The 18,691-nt window shown below is 45.2% G+C and overlaps 3 protein-coding genes across 3 annotated transcripts in view; all 3 read right to left on the bottom strand.

Moving 5' to 3' along the window:
* LOC143767136 (gastrula zinc finger protein XlCGF66.1-like) overlaps nt 1-16,665 on the bottom strand; it is a 33,212-nt gene extending 16,547 nt beyond the window's left edge. Inside the window, exon 1 of the mRNA XM_077255160.1 lies at nt 16,636-16,665. The gene's annotated coding sequence lies outside the window, so the exon portion shown is untranslated. The remainder of the gene's footprint in view (nt 1-16,635) is intronic.
* The window catches only part of LOC143766970 (uncharacterized), a 33,550-nt gene continuing 20,799 nt past the window's right edge, over nt 5,941-18,691 (bottom strand). The window contains exons 4-6 of the mRNA XM_077254995.1: nt 12,713-12,810; nt 12,424-12,514; nt 5,941-7,099 (exon numbers count right to left, since the gene is read on the bottom strand). Coding sequence (XP_077111110.1) covers nt 5,994-7,099; nt 12,424-12,514; nt 12,713-12,810 — 1,295 coding nt within the window. The 3' untranslated portion in view covers nt 5,941-5,993. The remainder of the gene's footprint in view (nt 7,100-12,423; nt 12,515-12,712; nt 12,811-18,691) is intronic.
* On the bottom strand, nt 12,877-13,553 carry LOC143767137 (gastrula zinc finger protein XlCGF66.1-like). The gene is made up of 3 exons (XM_077255161.1): nt 13,409-13,553; nt 13,100-13,279; nt 12,877-13,017 (listed from the first exon to the last, which is right to left on the bottom strand). The coding sequence occupies exons 1-3, from the start codon at nt 13,484-13,486 to the stop codon at nt 12,877-12,879; spliced, it is 399 nt and encodes a 132-aa protein (XP_077111276.1). The 5' UTR covers nt 13,487-13,553.

Raw genomic sequence — 18,691 nt, forward strand, 5'->3', positions numbered from 1 at the left:
ATTTCTCAACAAATAGGCTGTTCCCAGAGTGCTGTATCAAGGCACCTCAATGGTAAGTCTGTTGGAAGGAAACAATGTGGCAGAAAACGCTGTACAACGAGAAGAGGTGACCGGACCCTGAGGAAGATTGTGGAGAAGGACCGATTCCAGACCTTGGGGAACCTGAGGAAGCAGTGGACTGAGTCTGGTGTGGAAACATCCAGAGCCACCGTGCACAGGCGTGTGCAGGAAATGGGCTACAGGTGCCACATTCCCCAGGTAAAGCCACTTTTGAACCATAAACAGCGGCAGAAGCGCCTGACCTGGGCTACAGAGAAGCAGCACTGGACTGTTGCTAAGTGGTCCCAAGTACTTTTTTCTGATGAAAGCAAATTTTGCATGTCATTCGGAAATCAAGGTGCCAGAGTCTGGAGGAAGACTGGGGAGAAGGAAATGCCAAAATGCCTGAAGTCCAGTGTCAAGTACCCACAGTCAGTGGTGTGGGGTGCCATGTCAGCTGCTGGTGTTTGTCCACTGTGTTTCATCAAGGGCAGGGTCAATGCAGCTAGCTATCAGGAGATTTTGGAGCACTTCATGCTTCCTGGCACCTGCTCACAGTGCCAAAACCACTGGTAAATGGTTTACTGACCATGGTATTACTGTGCTCAATTGGCCTGCCAACTCTCCTGACCTGAACCCCATAGAGAATCTGTGGGATATTGTGAAGAGAAAGTTGAGAGACGCAAGACCCAACACTCTGGATGAGCTTAAGTCCGCTATTGAAGCATCCTGGGCCTCCATAACATCTCAGCAGTGTCACAGGCTGATTGCCTCCATGCCACGCCGCATTGAAGCAGTCATTTCTGCCAAAGGATTCCCGACCAAGTATTGAGTGCATAACTGAACATTATTATTTGATGTTTTTTTTGTTTGTTATTAAAAAACACTTTTATTTGATTGGACGGGTGAAATATGCTAATTTATTGAGACAGGTTTTTTGGGTTATCAGGAGTTGTATGCCAAAATCATCAGTATTAAAACAATAAAAGACCTGACAAATTTCAGTTGGTGGATAATGAATCTATAATATATGAAAGTTTAATTGTAATCATTACATTATGGTAAATAATGAAATTTAACACTATATGCTAATTTTTTGAGAAGGACCTGTATGGCTGCTGGCAGAGCCCTCACCAGTCGGTCGACCACCACTGTTATGATCTGGTGGCCTAGGAGCAGCATGAGACGTACTCTGGAGAAGGTGGTACCTGTACTGACCGCAGACCCTGAACATTAACACCGCAACTAGAAGTAGCTGTGGGATGTACCTGACACTCCCTAGACACCTCGACACAGCCGGAGGACTAAATACCCCTAAAGATAGAAATGAAAAACTAACTTGCCTCAGAGAAAATCCCAAAAGGATAGACAGCCCCCCACAAATATTGACTGTGAGAGGAGAGGGAAATAACATACACAGACTGAAATTAGGATTTAGCAAAGGAGGCACCTCTAACTAACCTGAGACTGGGCAGGCTGGGTTTCCACAAAAGTCCAAGAAAACACCCGTTGGGCTCTCATGTAAGTATTAACCCTTTAATGACAGCCAATACGTCTTTTAACTGACCTGAGATGTAAGAGAATAGCATCACCATACAGGTGACAATCCTGCAGCTGTTGGTTGTGCACTATAGCTGACAACTTGCTGCATCAGCCACGATCAGTATTTGCACCTTCCAAATCTGTTTAACCCCTTAGATGCTGTTGTCAATAGTGACTACATCATTATAAATGGTTACCAGAGTGTGGGGGCTCCTCTTTATCCAAACTGGTGCTCTCAGATCATGATTTTGTGGTCCTGATGTTTGCCATGGTAATTCACGACCAAATAGCGGCCTAACAGTCTGACAGCTCTAATAATCTAATAATCTGTTCAGAAGTTAAAGGCATTTAGGTGGTAAAAATACACATTTTCATTTCTGTCATACCACGTTGCATTAATTCCTGTAAAGCACCTGAAGGGTTAATAAACTACCTGACAGCAGTTTTCAATATGTCAGGGAATGCTGTTTTTAAAATTGTATCACCTTTGGGGGTTTCCCAATATATGGGACCCCTAAAGTCACTTCAAACATGGATAAGTCCCTAAAAAAAATAAATTTTGTAAATTTCCTTGAAAAAATGAAAAATTGGTGCTACATTTTAAACCTCCTAAAATGCTAACAAATAAAATAACATTTTACAAATGGTGCTGATGTAAAGCCGACATGTGGGAAATGTTATTTATTAATGGTTTGCTGTGGTATGACCATCTGGATTAAAGGGATAATCATTCAAACTTAGAAAATTGCTAATTTTTTAACATTTTTCTCAGATTTTTGAGATTTTTTATGAATAAACACAAAACATATTGACCTAAATTTACAATTATTATAAAGTGTAAAGTGTCACGAAAAAACAATCTCAAAATCACTGGGATATGTTGAAGCATTGCAGAGTTATTACCACATAAAGTGACACTGGACAGATTTCAAAAATTTGGCTCAGTCACTAAGGGGTTAACCCCCTGTCGGGCAAGGATCTCACCTTTTAGCTTGGAAATCCTGGAATTCCTAGAATTAGGAATTTAGGACCTGAGAATTACGTCACGGCTTGTGATTGGTCGTGTGGCGGTCACATGAGCGGCACGCGACCAATCAGAAGCCGTGACGTCATGCAAGGTGCTGAACGCGCTCATTTTAAGCAAAGAAGGCTGCCGGTTACCAGTGGTGATGTCCAGGGGCCTCCGGAGAGGTGAGTATATCAATATTTTTTATTTTAATTCTTTATTTTACACAGTAATATGGATCCCAGGGCCTGAAGAAGAGTTTCCTCTCCTTCAGACCCTGGGAACCATACACTGGGAACTTCCGATTCCCGATACCACAAAAGTATCGGATCTCGGTATCGGAATTCCGATAGAGCAAATATCGGCCGATACCCGATACTTGCGGTATCGGAATGCTCAACACTAATTATAATTGCCAGACCTGAAATAACAAGCACTTTTCACCTATTGTGTCCCTCCATTTCCTTGTAGATAGTAAGCTTGCGAGCAGGGACCTCACTCCTAATGTCACTGTTTAAATTGTCTTAACTTGTACTGAATTTGTCTGTACAAGTCCCCGCTTAATTGTAAAGTGCTGCTGAATATGTTGGCGCTATATAAATAAAGATTATTATTGTTATAAGATCTGGGCTGGAGGAATCGGACCGGCCCCACTACCTTCCTGCAGTCCGTTTCAAAAATAAAAGCCCATACCGGGTTTTCCTGAATAATTTCTGGGTCAAATAACTTGATCCAGTTCACACTCACTTTTATTCTTCCCTGTGTGTCTCACAGGCAAACCTGCTGTGAGCACAGGGCACGCCAGCGGATCTAATATGCTTCTAAGCACATCCTGGGGGATACATAGCGACCCTCGCATATGACACTGGTCACTGCCTTACAGAGGGGAGAGTAATACAAGAAAAGAGGAACCCGATTAGGACCCCCCCACTTCCAGGACTTACTGGGGCAGCGCTGAGTTCTGCAGAAGCAGTGCCATAGGCGGAAGCACCCTCCATAGTGTAGGGGATAAGCCTTACCTGAGGGTGTCTTCTGGCAGGTTTACATAAGAATAAACCCTGCCCACTGCACCACAATCATTCCCCCTCTCCCTCCCTGGGTCCAGAGCAGGCGTCCACTGACTTTCACGTACTTTGTACGCCGTTCGGAGGTCCAGAGGCGGAAGAGGGCCGAAACCTGGAAGTACATGCGTTCCAGCGGTGGAACGCAAGACCCAGGAGTGACACGTGCCCTTTGATGACATCACTTCCGGGTCACAGAACAGCGCGCGCGTGCGAGAGGAAGACCAGAGATCTCAGGGAGGTCTCTGGCATGGGGGTCCTCGTCCCGTTTTACCCTCACGGGGGTGCAGGAGGGCCAGGGGAGGGTCCCAGAATCCACACGAGGGGAGACAGGAGCAGAATGGAGGAGGGAAGCAGAGCCCCGACCACCACTGCCCAGCTCTACAAATACCAGGTAACTGCAGTCGCCGGCCACGCAGCATACCAGAACCTCTCCGTGCCCCATAGGGGACAGGACAGACACTGGCAATTGGATGGAGGGAGGGTCTTTTAACCTCTCTGTGCTTCCTATCCCCCATTAGAGCGTGGAGACAACATCCTATGCTGTCGTGGAAGGTGACTAGAGAAAAACGCATTACACTCGTCTGACTCTCCTGCATCAAAATCGGACTGATTTTAAAATCGCGTGTGACTCCAGCCTGAGTGTTTATACGTCACCTCACCCTATATACTAAGATGTGGGGTATATATGTTTTCTATTAGTCACCTTCTGACTACCCTTCAGGGGGTGAATTATGGATTTAGTTTTACATTTGGAATTGATAAAGTTTAGTTTTGTCCTTTTGTCAGCAAACATGAGGAATGACAAGAGACAACCCTTCTAAGAAGATCCAATTTTGGAATAAAGAAGTGCACACTGGCGCTTACCACTCAGAAATAGATTGTTGATAAATCTCAGATGCAGCTGGTGAAAGTGACAGGCTCCGTGCCAGTTCCTGTAAAACATTTGGGGCTAATTAACAAGATACCAGTTCACCGCGCTATGCTGAGATAATAGAGAGAGAAAAATAATACTCACTCTGTGATTGTGTTAATATGGAGCATATATCAGGAAACTCATAAGAAAGAAATCCTTTTGGTGGTCACTGCCAATAATAAATAGTATAGATCATATACGGAAATGGATAGAATTACCAGTAGTACTGCTGGCTAAACAATGTTCAGTACTTACTACTTGGTGCGAATGTCCATGAGAGACTTCTTGAACCTGGTACTGGGTTCTAGCGTCAGGGTTTCTGCTAGTAGTGAAATACTCGCATAGAGTTAAATGCTAGTTATAGAATTGCAATTATAATGCGCTTACTTGTAGAGCCTAATTCCTTGCGTGGGCCGGCTGGGTGCTGCTGCTAAGCGTGGTGGTGCTTGCTGGCAGTGACAGTGCAGTCTGAGGACGCGCTGACTCCTTGCGTGCTCCGGCCGCAAGCAGCGCTAACGGTTGCGGCGTGGAAAAAAACTTCTGTGACGTCACGTAGAAGCAGGACGGGTGCGCGATAGACTCAATCCTACGCCTTTAACTCTATGCGAGTATTTCTCTAATCACCGCTATCTTATATCATTTATTTAGTGCTTGCTATCAGCGTTTCCACTAGTTGGGCTGTCATCACCTACAATTATTACACGCTGCCTCTGCCGGTATCTTATATCGCAGTAAGGTCTTATGGGCTCATACTAATCTTACACATATAGGCACAGGTTATTCGAGCACTCAGCTGCACGAGCAATTTCCTCTAATTACCGCTCTCATTTACCTAGTGCTTTCTATCAGTGTCTCACTGGTTGGACTGCCTTCACCTTCAAGTGTCAATTGCTGCCTCTGCCTATACCGCAGTAAGCCTCAAATACTCAGAGGCTAGTATTTAGGTATAGGGAACACATCCATTAATCCTATAACATATTGTTATTCCCTGAAGTACTAAATACGCACAATTAAAGCACACTACTAGCAGAACCCCTTGATGCTAGAACCCAGTACCAGGGTCAAGAAGTCTCTCATGGACATTCGCATCAAGTAGTAAGTACTGAACATTTTTTTAGCCAGCAGTACTACTGGTGATTCTATCCATTTCCGTATATGATCTATACTATTTTTTATTGGCAGTGACCACCAAAAGGATTTCATTCTTATGAGTTTCCTGATATATGCTCCATATTAACACAATCACAGAGTGAGTATTATTTTTTTTCTTTCTATTATCACAGCATAGCGCGGTGAATTGGGATCTCGTTTATAAGATCCAATTTTGGTTAAAACAATTTCAACATTCTGAATATAAAAAAGGCATCTTCCCTATGTGACATCTCTGATGTTTATTAACAGTTGATTTCCAAATAAAATATTTCCCACATTAAGAAAATGAAAAAGGCTTCTGTCCTGTGTGAGTTCTCTGGTGACTAACAAGATGAGCTTTCTTGTTAAAACATTTCCCACATTCGAAACAGGAAAAAGGCTTCTCCCCTGTATGGGTTATCTGGTGCCTAGCAAGAACCGATTTCTCTGTAAAACATTTCCCACATTCTGAACAGGAAAAAGGCTTTTCCCCTGTGTGAGCTCTCTGGTGTCTAGCAAGAAATGATTTCTGGTTAAAGCATTTCCCACACTCTGAACAGGAAAAAGGCTTTTCCCCTGCGTGAGCCCTCTGGTGTCTAGCAAGAACCGATTTCTGGTTAAAGCATTTCCCACACTCTGAACAGGAAAAAGGCTTTTCCCCTGCGTGAGCCCTCTGGTGTCTAGCAAGAACCGATTTCTGGTTAAAGCATTTCCCACACTCTGAACAGGAAAAAGGCTTTTCCCCTGCGTGAGCCCTCTGGTGGCTATCAAGAGACGATTTATATATAAAACATTTCCCACATTCTGAACAGGAAAAAGGCTTCTCCCCTGTGTGAGCCCTCTGGTGGATATTAAGAGACGATTTCCATATAAAACATTTCCCACATTCTGAACAGGAAAAAGGCTTCTCCCCTGTGTGAGCTTTCTGGTGGATATCAAGAACCGATTTCCGATTAAAACATTTCCCACATTCTGAACAGGTGAAAGGCTTCTCCCCTGTGTGAGCTTTCTGGTGGATATCAAGAACCGATTTCTGATTAAAACATTTCCCACATTCTGAACAGGAAAAAGGCTTCTCCCCTGTGTGGGTTCTCTGGTGAGTAACAAAATGTGATTTGTGGTTAAAACATTTCCCACATTCTGAACATGAAAATGACTTCTTTGCTTTAGGAGCAGTTTGTTTTTTAATGCCTCTTTTGTGACTTTGATTTTCTTTAGTAGTCGGTAATGAATCAGAAGATGGGACCTGTTTCATAGGATCAGATAACAGATCTTTGCTGTGAATGGATGATGATATATCTGGAGTAACAGCAATCAGTTCAGTTGTATCTTGTAGGATCTCAAGATCATCAGATTTATAAATTGAAGATGCCAGCTGTCCCTCTGATCTCCTGGTACAGTCATCTGCTAAGATAAACAATTTTTTTAACAAAATATCCTTGAGTTTTATATTATTGAACATTTCTACTTAAACTGTCCATAAAAATGGAAAGTTATGTAAAAAACTAATTATTTACCAAGACAATGACAGTTCACAGTCTAATAGAAAACCTTACCGGATGAACCAGTAGTGTGTGGTGGTCAACTGTCTGTTCATTCTGCCTCCCAAATATCGAATAAAAAGAAACCAATCAATGTTATGTAGGTGAAAATAAAGTAAATATGTATGAGCAGGCACCACCTCAAAATAAATCGGGATCACCTAATGCATATCAATAGTAAACATAGCAACAAGCAAGGAAAGTATATGCACACAAAACAGGGATCACTAAAAAATAAACATTTATTAGAGAACACATACAATTTAAAAACACTTAAAACAGTTCACAACATGTACTAAAAAAAATCAAGATTCAAAATAAGGAGTATAATACTCGAGAACCCGTTAGCCTAATAAATGACAGTCCGCGTATCAAGCAATACCCCTGGAATAAAGGCCATCAATGTGTAACACTTGCCAACCAGAGGAATATGCCCCATTTACCATATATAGATGCTGACAGCACAATAGCTGCACCATGCCACAGCGAGAGCAAAGCGATCTATACAATGTCAGCACCAAAGTGTGCATAGACACTTCAGGTGTCGATACGCGTGGGTCCATGGACCCGTTTAGCAGAACTCACCAGAGTCCTTTGCACTACCCATAGCCAGTCACGTGTGCTATCACATGACCGTGATGTCACGTAAGGTCCTGCACTGCCAGTGAACCGAACGGCTATTTTCTACAGCGCGCATTTACTCCACACTGACAGGAATAAGTGCCGGCTCTGGTGAGTTCTGCCGCCGGCCGGGGCAGTGCTTACTACCCGCACTCTCATCGTGAATACATCGGCTTTCAAGACCACCGATCTAATACCCAGATTCGCTGCATGGGGAATTACTGAAAAGCTGAGGGACGGAGGAGCTAACTGAGCCACAAGAGGTAAAGAATTCTTAGCGACACCGAAAATTCTCCTCTAAGAAATCCCCCTGAAGGTTTAAGGTTCTTAGTATGTTCTAATATAAATGTATTTGTATATTATTGAAAGACACTCCATAATATAACCGTATTCCTTAGCATATATCTGTTTCCAACCAGATCCTATCTGCTGAAAATTCAGTGGTCGCTTTTGGAAGATTTTACTGTGTATCATAAGGTAAATTTTAATATAGGACGTGAAATATCCATAATAAAGAATTGTTTATTTTTTTAGTGATCCCTGTTTTGTGTGCATATACATTCCTTGCTTGTTGCTATGTAGGCGAAAATAATATCAATTCTCATCTCACAAAAACAAGTCCCCACTCAGGTCCATCATCTGTCAGTGGAAAAACAGAGGTTCCCACACTATTAGTGGCTCAAAGGCTGTTGAAAAGCAACTCACTTCTGAGTCTTGCAGTGTGCTCAAACAACATTTAGGATCCCTGTATTTATCAATATTATAGTAAGAAGAATCCACTTAATCTGCGGTGTGTGTCTCCTGGAGCACAATCTGGGCACTATGTGCTGGGTAATAAAATGGCAAATGTGTAATTTTCACTCTCAAACATCTACTGCGTGTTCATTTCCGAAAAGTGGAGTCAAAATAGTCACTCCTATACATTATAACCCTGAGTGAACTAATTTATAAAATGGAATCACTTTATGGGAATTTCGACTTTTCTGGCTTTCTGTCATTTAGTCATATTAGGGCTTCTGTATATCATGTGTCCAATCTCATCTGGGATCTGTTCCTGCTGTCCAGCTGGAGTCATCTGCTCCCTACTTCAGCCAATTGGAAAGTACCACACCCTACTAAAGCTCAAAGCATGAACCACAACAGGAGGAAAAAAAGGGAGGAAAAAACATCCAGTATTCTAGAAAAACACCTCAGAAAAACAGACAAAGGTGCTTACCTGTCTAGGCCTCAAATCATGGTGCAGCAGGACCAAGTAAAGATGGAGACTGCACAGGTGCGGTAATACAAAATGAGACAGCCAGCCTACAATCAGGGATTGGCCGCTTGGCTCATCAGTGCAAATAAATAATCTGCAGCAGTGTTCACACAGAGTATGCACAGCAACTGGATCATAGCCTATTAGTAACACCCTGTGGTTTTGTAAGTTGTGGCCTCTGTTCACACAGGACGCATTACAGTTAGCACTGGGCAGCCCGCCCGCCACAGGGAGTTACTAATAGGTTATGATCCAGTTGCTGTGCATACTCTGTGTGAACACTGCTGCAGATTATTTATTTGCACTGGTGTGCCACACCTGTGTAGTCTCCATCTTTACTTGGGCCAAGTGCACCGTCTGTTTGTCTGTCTGTCTGTTTCTCTGTCACGGAAATCGCACGTCACTGATTGATCGTGGCTGGCTGGGTGCGACCTATCAGTGACAGGCACAGTCCGGCCACAAATTGGCCCCTCCCTAATCCCCTCCAGTCAGTGCCCCCTCCATACTCCCCTCCAGTCAGCTGCCATTACCCCTGTAAGTGTGACCAACTTTTTACTATTGATGCTTCCTATGCAGCATCAATAGTAAAAACATATGATGTTAAAATATTACATTATATTAATTATAATAGTATTATATTCTCACCTTCCGGCGTCCGCGGCAGCCTTTCCCGCTCCTCGCGACGCTCCAGTCCCAAGAATGCATTGCGGCAATGACCCCAGATCACGAGACCGCTACATCATAGCGGGTTATTGCCGCAAAGGCATTACTGGGAACAGAGGGTCTCCCGTAACACTGATTGGTCGCGGTAGGCTGGGCGCGACTAATCAGCGATTTGTACCACGCTTCGCTGATTGGTCGCGAGCGGCCGGGCGTGACCAATCAGCGACATTGGGGCTTTATATTCTGCGTGGGCTGTGCTATATACTACGTGGCTGTGCTATATACTACTGGGCTGTGCTATATACTACGTGGGCTGTGTTATATACTACGTGGGCTGTGTTATATACTACGTGGGCTGTGTTATATACTACGTGGGCTGTGTTATATACTACGTGGGACGTCAAGACTCTTTCGCCCGGGCCCTCAAAAACCTGGAGCTGGCACTGGCTTCACTAATTGGTCGCCCCCGTCCGGCAGCGAACAATCAGCAACAGACGCAGTCCGGCCACAAATTCGAGCGGGATATCAACCACGCTTTGATAATTGGTCACGCCCGGCCAGCCGAATCCTGTGTATTCATTGCATTATTCTGATATCTTCATAAATAAACTACATACATATTCTAGAATACCCGATGCGTTAGAATCGGGCCACCATCTAGTCAGTAATAAATGAGGAGCTAGTGGTGAAACCTCTCTGGGGTAATTAGAGCACGGGGCTCGGTGACTTCACAATATAAACTATCGGAAGCTCCAATATTTTCTGTCAGATGAGTTTCAAGAAGAAATATTACACATTTATAGAGAACTGTGTATAATAGTGCAGAGCGGAGATGTCTTATAGGGAACCTGTCAGCAGGATTGTGCTCAGTGACTACAGACACTGTCAGGTCGGTGCCGTTATACTGATTACACGGATACCTGGTGATGAAATCCGTCTTGTGGTTGTTGTTTAGTCTGTGTTTGTAGTTTTCAGTTCAGGAGATTCTCGTGCTCTGGGGCGGGGCTGTGGGTGGGGCTTTATGTGGTGCTATGGGCGGGGCTGTGGGCGGGGCTTTATGTGGTGCTCTGGGATGGGGCTGTGGGCGGGGCTTTATGTGGTGCTCTGGGGCAGGGCTGTGGGCGGGGCTTTATGTGGTGTTCTGATTACATATGCATCTGTATTGGCCTATGACTGGTCGCTGATCCCTCACTGACCTGCCCCCATTCTTACATAATGCATATAATAATGTTGATATTATTGTTGATAGTGACTATAATATTGTGGCTATTGTGAGGCTTAGAAAAAAAAATTACATCCAGCAAAATGTTACAGGCGATGGCGACACCTGCGCAGTCTATAAGTAAGAGATAGATGCTACTGGACAGGCGCCGCTGGTGTCATTTTGATGGATGTAATTATTTTTTTTAAGCCTCATAATAAAACTACAAATACAGATTACACAACAACCACAAGACAGATTTCATCACCAGGTATCGGTGTAATCAGTAGAACGGCACCGACCTGACAGTGTCTGTAGTCACTGAGCGCAATCCTGCTGACAGGTTCCCTTTAAATTTGGATCTTAGGCATTTGGAAGAGGCGATGGAGAGGTTTTTTTTAAGACTATCAGGGAGTTACAGACTCATAAATGAGGCAGGCCGATCCCACCACAATCAAACTATCATACAGAACGAACAGGTGAAAAAAGACATTTTTTTAATTCTATGTTATATCCCCAACAACAACAACGTATCTATGACGGGAGAACTCTAACAGTAAACCAGAGCTGCATTCATTTATGGTGGACCTTTGGAGCTACTATGAGTCCTGACCAGAAGATTACAGAAAATAATATTGCTCCCCATTTCAGGAGAGATTGTGCAGTAATCTGAATTTCTTAGGATAAAACAATGTAATTTATGAGGTGGAGTGAATCCATGAAACCAGGGCTGGAGCCAACTCATCTCCTGCAGGCGGGAATAAATGTATATTACAGCCATCAGCCACGCACAGCTCAGAGATATATCATGGCACCGGTGTGATGGGTTTATGTAGATTATCACAATCCTCCTGGAAGTTAGTCGGTTTTAATACAAAGTGAAAAGTCAGGATAAAGGGAAACTCTGTTATTGTCCAGAAATTCACACTTGGCCTCACTGCACATTTAATGTTGTCGATCATAAAAGTGAAGTTTGGCCAGAAAGACTGGACCTGGTCTTGTAGGGACCATATGATCACATTCAGCAGCACAGAAGGGAGAGAAGGGAGATTCATCTGATAAGATCTCAGGGTTCTAGGAAGCCAACAGCATCATTACCCTCCACTTTCTCTTACAGGCCCATCAGAATATTTTTCTTCAAGTGATTTTCTATCTTGTCAGCACATTCTACGTACGCTGTCATTTGGCTTTATAGTATACAGATCTGGGCAGGTAACAGCGTCTCCTAAACCCAAGGGGTAGGTGGATCTACCAGGTTGTAAGTTCTATAGAAAAGGACTTTCAATGCCCAAAGTCATTAGAACAGTTTTGGGTGGAGGAGAATGTTGTGGTCTGGAGGTAAAATGGTGATCATGGTAATACGGCCGGACTACACCACCGATAAAGCAGCCACAGCCGGTGATGAGAAGAATCTGTGACTTCTCTGCATTTAGTGGTCACTACTCACCTGGGTAGTCATATGTAGGAATCTCCTCTTTACACCACTCATCCCCCCTCACATATGTCTCTGTAGTATTAATATGGGTCAGATCTTCACCCTGAAACAAATATTATAAAAGTCACCGACAGATGGAGAAGTCACATCTATGATCAGCTCTAATCCTGCCATCTCCACCGTTCTCATTACACAAGTATAAAACATATAATACTGGTGGATAAAACAAGACTGAGCACAAGACCTTCACCGGCGTCTACACATCATAGGGGAGATCTCCTGACACCTTCTCTCCATCTACCTGATGATCCTGAGGAGCATTGGGATCTTCTTGGTTACAGTCCTGTGGAAGAAGAGGACGGGGACATCTCTCTGGTGTTGTCCTCTTACTGGATAGATCTGGAGGAAACACATACAGGGGGTGAATTCATTCTTTACATACAGATAATTATAGGCCGTGTTTATTTAGTCCTGTCTATTACCTGGAGACGTGAGGGGCTGGGGAACCTCCATTATGACGTTCTTGTACAGATCTTTGTGTCCTTCTAAATACTCCCACTCCTCCATGGAGAAATAGACAGCGACATCCTGACACCTTATAGGAACCTGACACATACAATGCTACCGTCATCCCCCGATCCCTTCATAGTGTTACTGTATAATGTCCCAGCATTCCCAGCAGTGTCACCTCTCCAGTCAGCAGCTCAATCATCTTGTAGGTGAGTTTTAGGATCTTCTGGTCATCGATGTCCTCATGGATCAGGAGGTGAGGTGGAGGCCCCGTGATTGGGCTCAGGGGTCTTCCCCATCCCTCAGACACAGGGTCCTGACAGCGATCACTAGAGGTCTTCTTCACCACTGTGTAATCCTGGTAATGGAGAGACACATTAATAAATCTCACTACAGACATCTCCAGAGTCCTCACCTCTCCAGTTCTGTCCATCTGTTATTCCCATAGATAAGAATGATGTAATGTGACGTCATCAGAATCTCTCACCTCTCCAGTAAGCCGGAAGAGGATCTCTAGGGTGAGGTGTAATATCCTCTCCGCCATCTTGTCTCTGTCCATATCCATCTTTGATGGGTAAATCAGGAAATTTTCTGTTGTAGAAGATCTTCACTGAGAGGATCCAATATTGTAGAGACCTGAATGAGAAGATGAGCCGATGTAACATCATAAGAATCCTGTGTAATAATACAATTACTGGAGATAATAAGGGAAACATATGAGGAGATTTATTATTTTACAGTATTTAGTTTCCTTCTTTACATCTACTAATAAATCCTATATATTTAGGCCACAGACAACAAGCAGTTTCCTCCTCGGAGTCGGCAGCTGAATACGTTTCTCATAGACTCATCTTCCATAACGCTAATTCTCGTCTCATTTACCGACCCTGGAATCGGCATTAGCAATACTGCAGGAGATATTCATTACACTCGACATGAGAAATAACTACTTCATGATGAGGACGACATCTTCCTCTTCTACTACGTGTCATGGTACAGGACGCGGTTCATGTCCTGGTCTCTCAGGGTTAATATTGCTGGCCTCTCTTTGGATTTGGAGGGGTATTTATACACACTCCAGACCAGGATTCCCTGTCAGCTATACTTTTGTTTCGCCTGTGTGTCTGACCCCTTGAGTGTGTGCTCGGTTTGCATTAGCTTGTTTTGCTCTGCTTGTTTGTTCTGTTGGCTTTCTGACCTTTGGCTCCCTTTCTCACTATCCCTCCACCTTACCCCTAGGTTACCTTGTAATCTCTTGGTTTTGACCATGGCACGTTTAAAGCCAACCTTTTTCAAGTTACACTGAACCGAAACGTCGCCATCATGGGCTAAATAAAATAGCTCCTTATTCACAGACAGTGGTGTGCTGCTTCCTTGTTTGGACTACTACATGGAAGGTTTGGTATATGCCTGTGGAAGCTCTTTTGCCCACAGATTCTTTCCATGCTGCATGTGCTGCTCTATTTTTCTATTTCTTTTATCTATCTATTTATACACTGTTCGCAAAAATAAAGGGAACACAAACAACAGAATCTAACTCCAAGTAAATCAAACTTCTGTGAAATCAAACTGTCCACTTAGGAACAACACTGATTGACAATCAATTTCACATGCTGTTGTGCAAATGGAATAGACAACAGATGGAAATTATTGGCAATTATCAAGACCCCCTCAATAAAGGAGAGGTTCTGCAAGTGGGGACCACAGACCACATCTCAGTACCAATGCTTTCTGGCTGATTTGGTCACTTTTGAATGTTGGTTGTGCTTTCACACTTGTGGTAGCATGAGATGGACTCTACAACCCACCCAAGTGGCTCAGCTAGTGCAGCTCATCCAGGATGGCACATCAATGCGAGCTGTGGCAAGGTTTGCTGTGTCTGTCAGCGTAGTGTCCAGAGGCTGGAGGCGCTACCAGGAGACAGGCCAGTACACCAGGAGATGTGGAAGGGGCCGTAGGAGGGCAACAACCCAACAGCAGGACCGCTACCTCAGGCTTTGTGCAAGGAGGAACAGGAGGAGCACTGCCAGAGCCCTGCAAAATGAGCTCCAGCAGGCCACAAATGTGCATGTGTCTGCACAAACGGTTAGAAACTGACTCCATGAGGATGGTCTGAGTGCCTGAAGTCCATAGATGGGGTTGTGCTCACAGCCCAACACTGTGCAGGATGCTTGGCATTTGCCACAGAACACCAGGATTGGCAAATTCACCACTGGGGCCCTGTACTCTTCACAGATGAAAGCAGGTTCACACTGAGCACATGTGACAGACGTGACAGAGTCTGGAGATGCCGTGGAGATTGATCTGCTGCCTGCAACATCCTTCAGCATGACCGATTTGGCAGTGGGTCAGTAATGGTGTGGGGTGGTATTTCTTTGGAGGGCCGCACAGCCCTCCATGTGCTCACCAGAGGTAGTCTGACTGCCATTAGGTACCGAGATGAGATCCTCAGACCCTTGTGAGACCATATGCTGGTGCGGTTGGCCCTGGGTTCCTCCTAATGCAGGACAATGCCAGACCTCATGTGGCTGGAGTGTGTCAGCAGTTCCTGCAAGATGAAGGCATTGAAGCTATGGACTGAACCGCCAGTTTCGCCAACCTAAATCTGATATATATCTGGGACATGTCTTGCTCCTTCCACCAACGTTAAGTTGCACCACAGACTGTCCAGGAGTTGGCAGATGCTTTAGTTCAGGTCTAGGAGGAGATCACTCAGGAGACCATCCGCCGCCTCATCAGGAGCATGTCCAGGTGTTGTAGGGAGATCATACAGGCACGTGGAGGCCACACACAATACTGAGCATCATTTCCATGTCTTGAGGCATTTCCACTGAAGTTGGATCTGCCTGTAACTTCATTTTCCACTTTGGTTTTGAGCATCATTCCAACTCCAGACCTCCGTGGGATATTAGTTGTGATTTATGTTGTTCATTTTTAGGTTTTATTGTTCTCAACATATTCCACTATGTAATGAATAAAGATTTACAACTGGAATATTTCATTCAGTGATTTCTAGGATGTGGGATTTTAGCGTTCCCTTTATTTTTTTGAAAAGTGTATTTATGATATTGTATATTTCACCTCGTAATCACCATGTTTTATATTATTCACTGTTACTATAGTTATCACAATTCCACCATTATCAGGGAAATAAATAATGATATTGGTTACTTCTGCCTTGTGTTTGTATGTTGTATCTGGTCACTCAATACAGGGACATAATGACACTGTGAGGGGGATGGCGGTACTGTGGGAACATTACACTGTGTGTGGGGGTATGGCGGTACTGTGGGAACATTAGACTGTGAGGGGGATGGCGGTACTATGAGAACATTATACTGTGTGTGGGGGTATGGCGGTACTGTGGGAACATTAGACTGTGAGGGGGATGGCGGTACTGTGGGAACATTACACTGTGAGGGGGATGGCGGTACTGTGGGAACATTACACTGTGAGGGGGATGGCGGTACTGTGGGAACATTACACTGTGAGGGGGATGGCGGTACTGTGGGAACATTACACTGTGTGGGGCCAAGAAAGGGGCCCTGTACTAGGAGAACACTCCGCTCCTCACTTCCTGTCCTCCATAGTTGGCTCGTATGTATCTATTACAGGAAACAGAACAACAACGTTATGGTTCTTATAAAGAGTCTCCTCCGTGCAGAAGGGGTTAATGTCCCCGGCTGCGCTCAGTACTGGGGAATCTCCACATACCTCCACCTGCAGAGCCGCACTCCACAGATATGGCTGCTCTGTGCGCACAGGACCTGTGATGAGGTCACAGGGGAGGAGTCAGGGGTCATGTGATCCGCAGTGAAGACGCTACATGGAGACTTCTCCTCAGTCAGTGACATTCCCGCCATTATTCGCCCTCACTACTGGCACAATCACCTCGCGCCGCCTTTTCTACACAATGTTCTGTGTGGAATGTAACGTGTGATTTCTCTGGAGACAAATAGACCCCACACATGAGGGGATTATCACCGGTTACCGGACGTCTAGTATATGGCGGCATATGATTGTGCTATCGCCTCCACACCGGGGGCTAAAATGCCGAAATCTCGCTTATTTACCCCCCTCCAGTGTCCGGCTAAGGGTCATATACGGCCATGCTCCTCTCCAGTCGCTGTGGGGTTTGGTAATAGGATGGAGGGCGGCGTCCATGCTTGGACTTCAGAGAGAGTAATAAAATCACAGCTCACCTTCCCTGTCCTTTACCCCTTACACCTGACCTGTTTAGCCAATTACCTGGAGATAAATGGTCTTACAGACGTAACGTGAGAGGGGCATATAACCTTATACGTATCGCCATGGTGACGGATGGAGGACCGCACACAATACACCTGAGGGGCAGATTGAACATTTGATGCTGCCATTCGGGGTAACCAATGCTCCGGCAGTCTGTGAAAATGTCATAATTATATTTTTTCTCACTGATTGGTGGATTTGTGGTAATTTTCCTGGATGATATATTGAGTTCCTCACGTACTCTGGAGGAGCATGGTGAGCATGTCAGACAGGTTCTCCAGGTTCTACGTGACAACTATTTATTTGCTAACCTGGAGAAATGGCAATTTGTGGTACAGCAGCAGGGCCGCCATCGGGGCATTACTGCCCTGACTGGCATATGGGGCCCAGTGGGCAGAGGGGGCCCACATCAGGCCCTGTCTCTTCTGCTCATCGTGCCCGGGCCCCAGTTTCAGGCTTCTGTCGGTAACTGAATCTGCATCCAAGTCGCAAGTTCAGTTACTCTATTGCAGCCGTGCGGGAACGCCCGTCACTGGTTAAAGCCACCAGCCAGTTGGAAGCTGACAGCTGACGTCGGCGCACATCGCCAGTATATGACGTCATTGTCATTTGCCAGAGAATGCACGCTCAAACCCCGGGAGAGACCTCCGCCGCTGGAGCACGGCCAGGTAAGAGGAAAGGTTTTTTTATTTTTTTTTTAATTTTTATTGAAAGCAGCAAGCTGCAATGTTTCACCAGCAGAATGGAGACAAGGGGCAATAATGGAGACAGGGGCAGATTGGAGACAAGGGGGCAGATTGGAGACAAGGGGGCAGATTGGAGACAAGGGGGCAGAATGGAGACAAGGGGGCAGAATGGAGACAAGGGGGCAGAATGGAGACAAGGGGGCAGAATGGAGACAGGGGCAGAATGGAGACAGGGGCAGAATGGAGACAAGGGGGCAGAATGGAGACAAGGGGGCAGAATGGAGACAAGGGGGCAGAATGGAGACAAGGGGGCAGAATGGAGACAAGGGGGCAGAATGGAGACAAGGGGGCAGAATGGAGACACGGGGCAGAATGGAGACGGGCAGAATGGAGACAGGCAGAATGGGGACAAGGGGCTGAATAGAGACGCGGGGCAGAATGGAGACAAGGGGGCAGATGGGAGACACGGGGCACATTGGAGACATGGGGCAGAATGGAGACGGACAGATTGGAGACAAGGGGCAGATTGGAGACATGGGGCAGAATGGAGACAAGGGGCAATAATGGAGACGGACAGATTGGAGATAAGGAGGAAGATTGGAGACATGGGGCAGAATGGAGACATAAGGCAGAATGGAGACATAAGGCAGAATGGAGACGTAAGGCAGAATGGAGACAAGGGGGCAGAATGGAGACAAGGGGGCAGAATGGAGACAAGGGGGCAGAATGGAGACATGGGGGCAGAATGGAGACATGGGGCAGATTGGAGACAAGGGGCAGAATAGAGACAAGGGGCAGAATAGAGACAAGGGGCAGACGGGAGACAAAGGGCAGAT

This window comes from Ranitomeya variabilis, chromosome 4 (genome assembly GCF_051348905.1).
Source record: "Ranitomeya variabilis isolate aRanVar5 chromosome 4, aRanVar5.hap1, whole genome shotgun sequence".
NCBI classification, from domain to species: Eukaryota; Metazoa; Chordata; class Amphibia; order Anura; family Dendrobatidae; genus Ranitomeya; species Ranitomeya variabilis.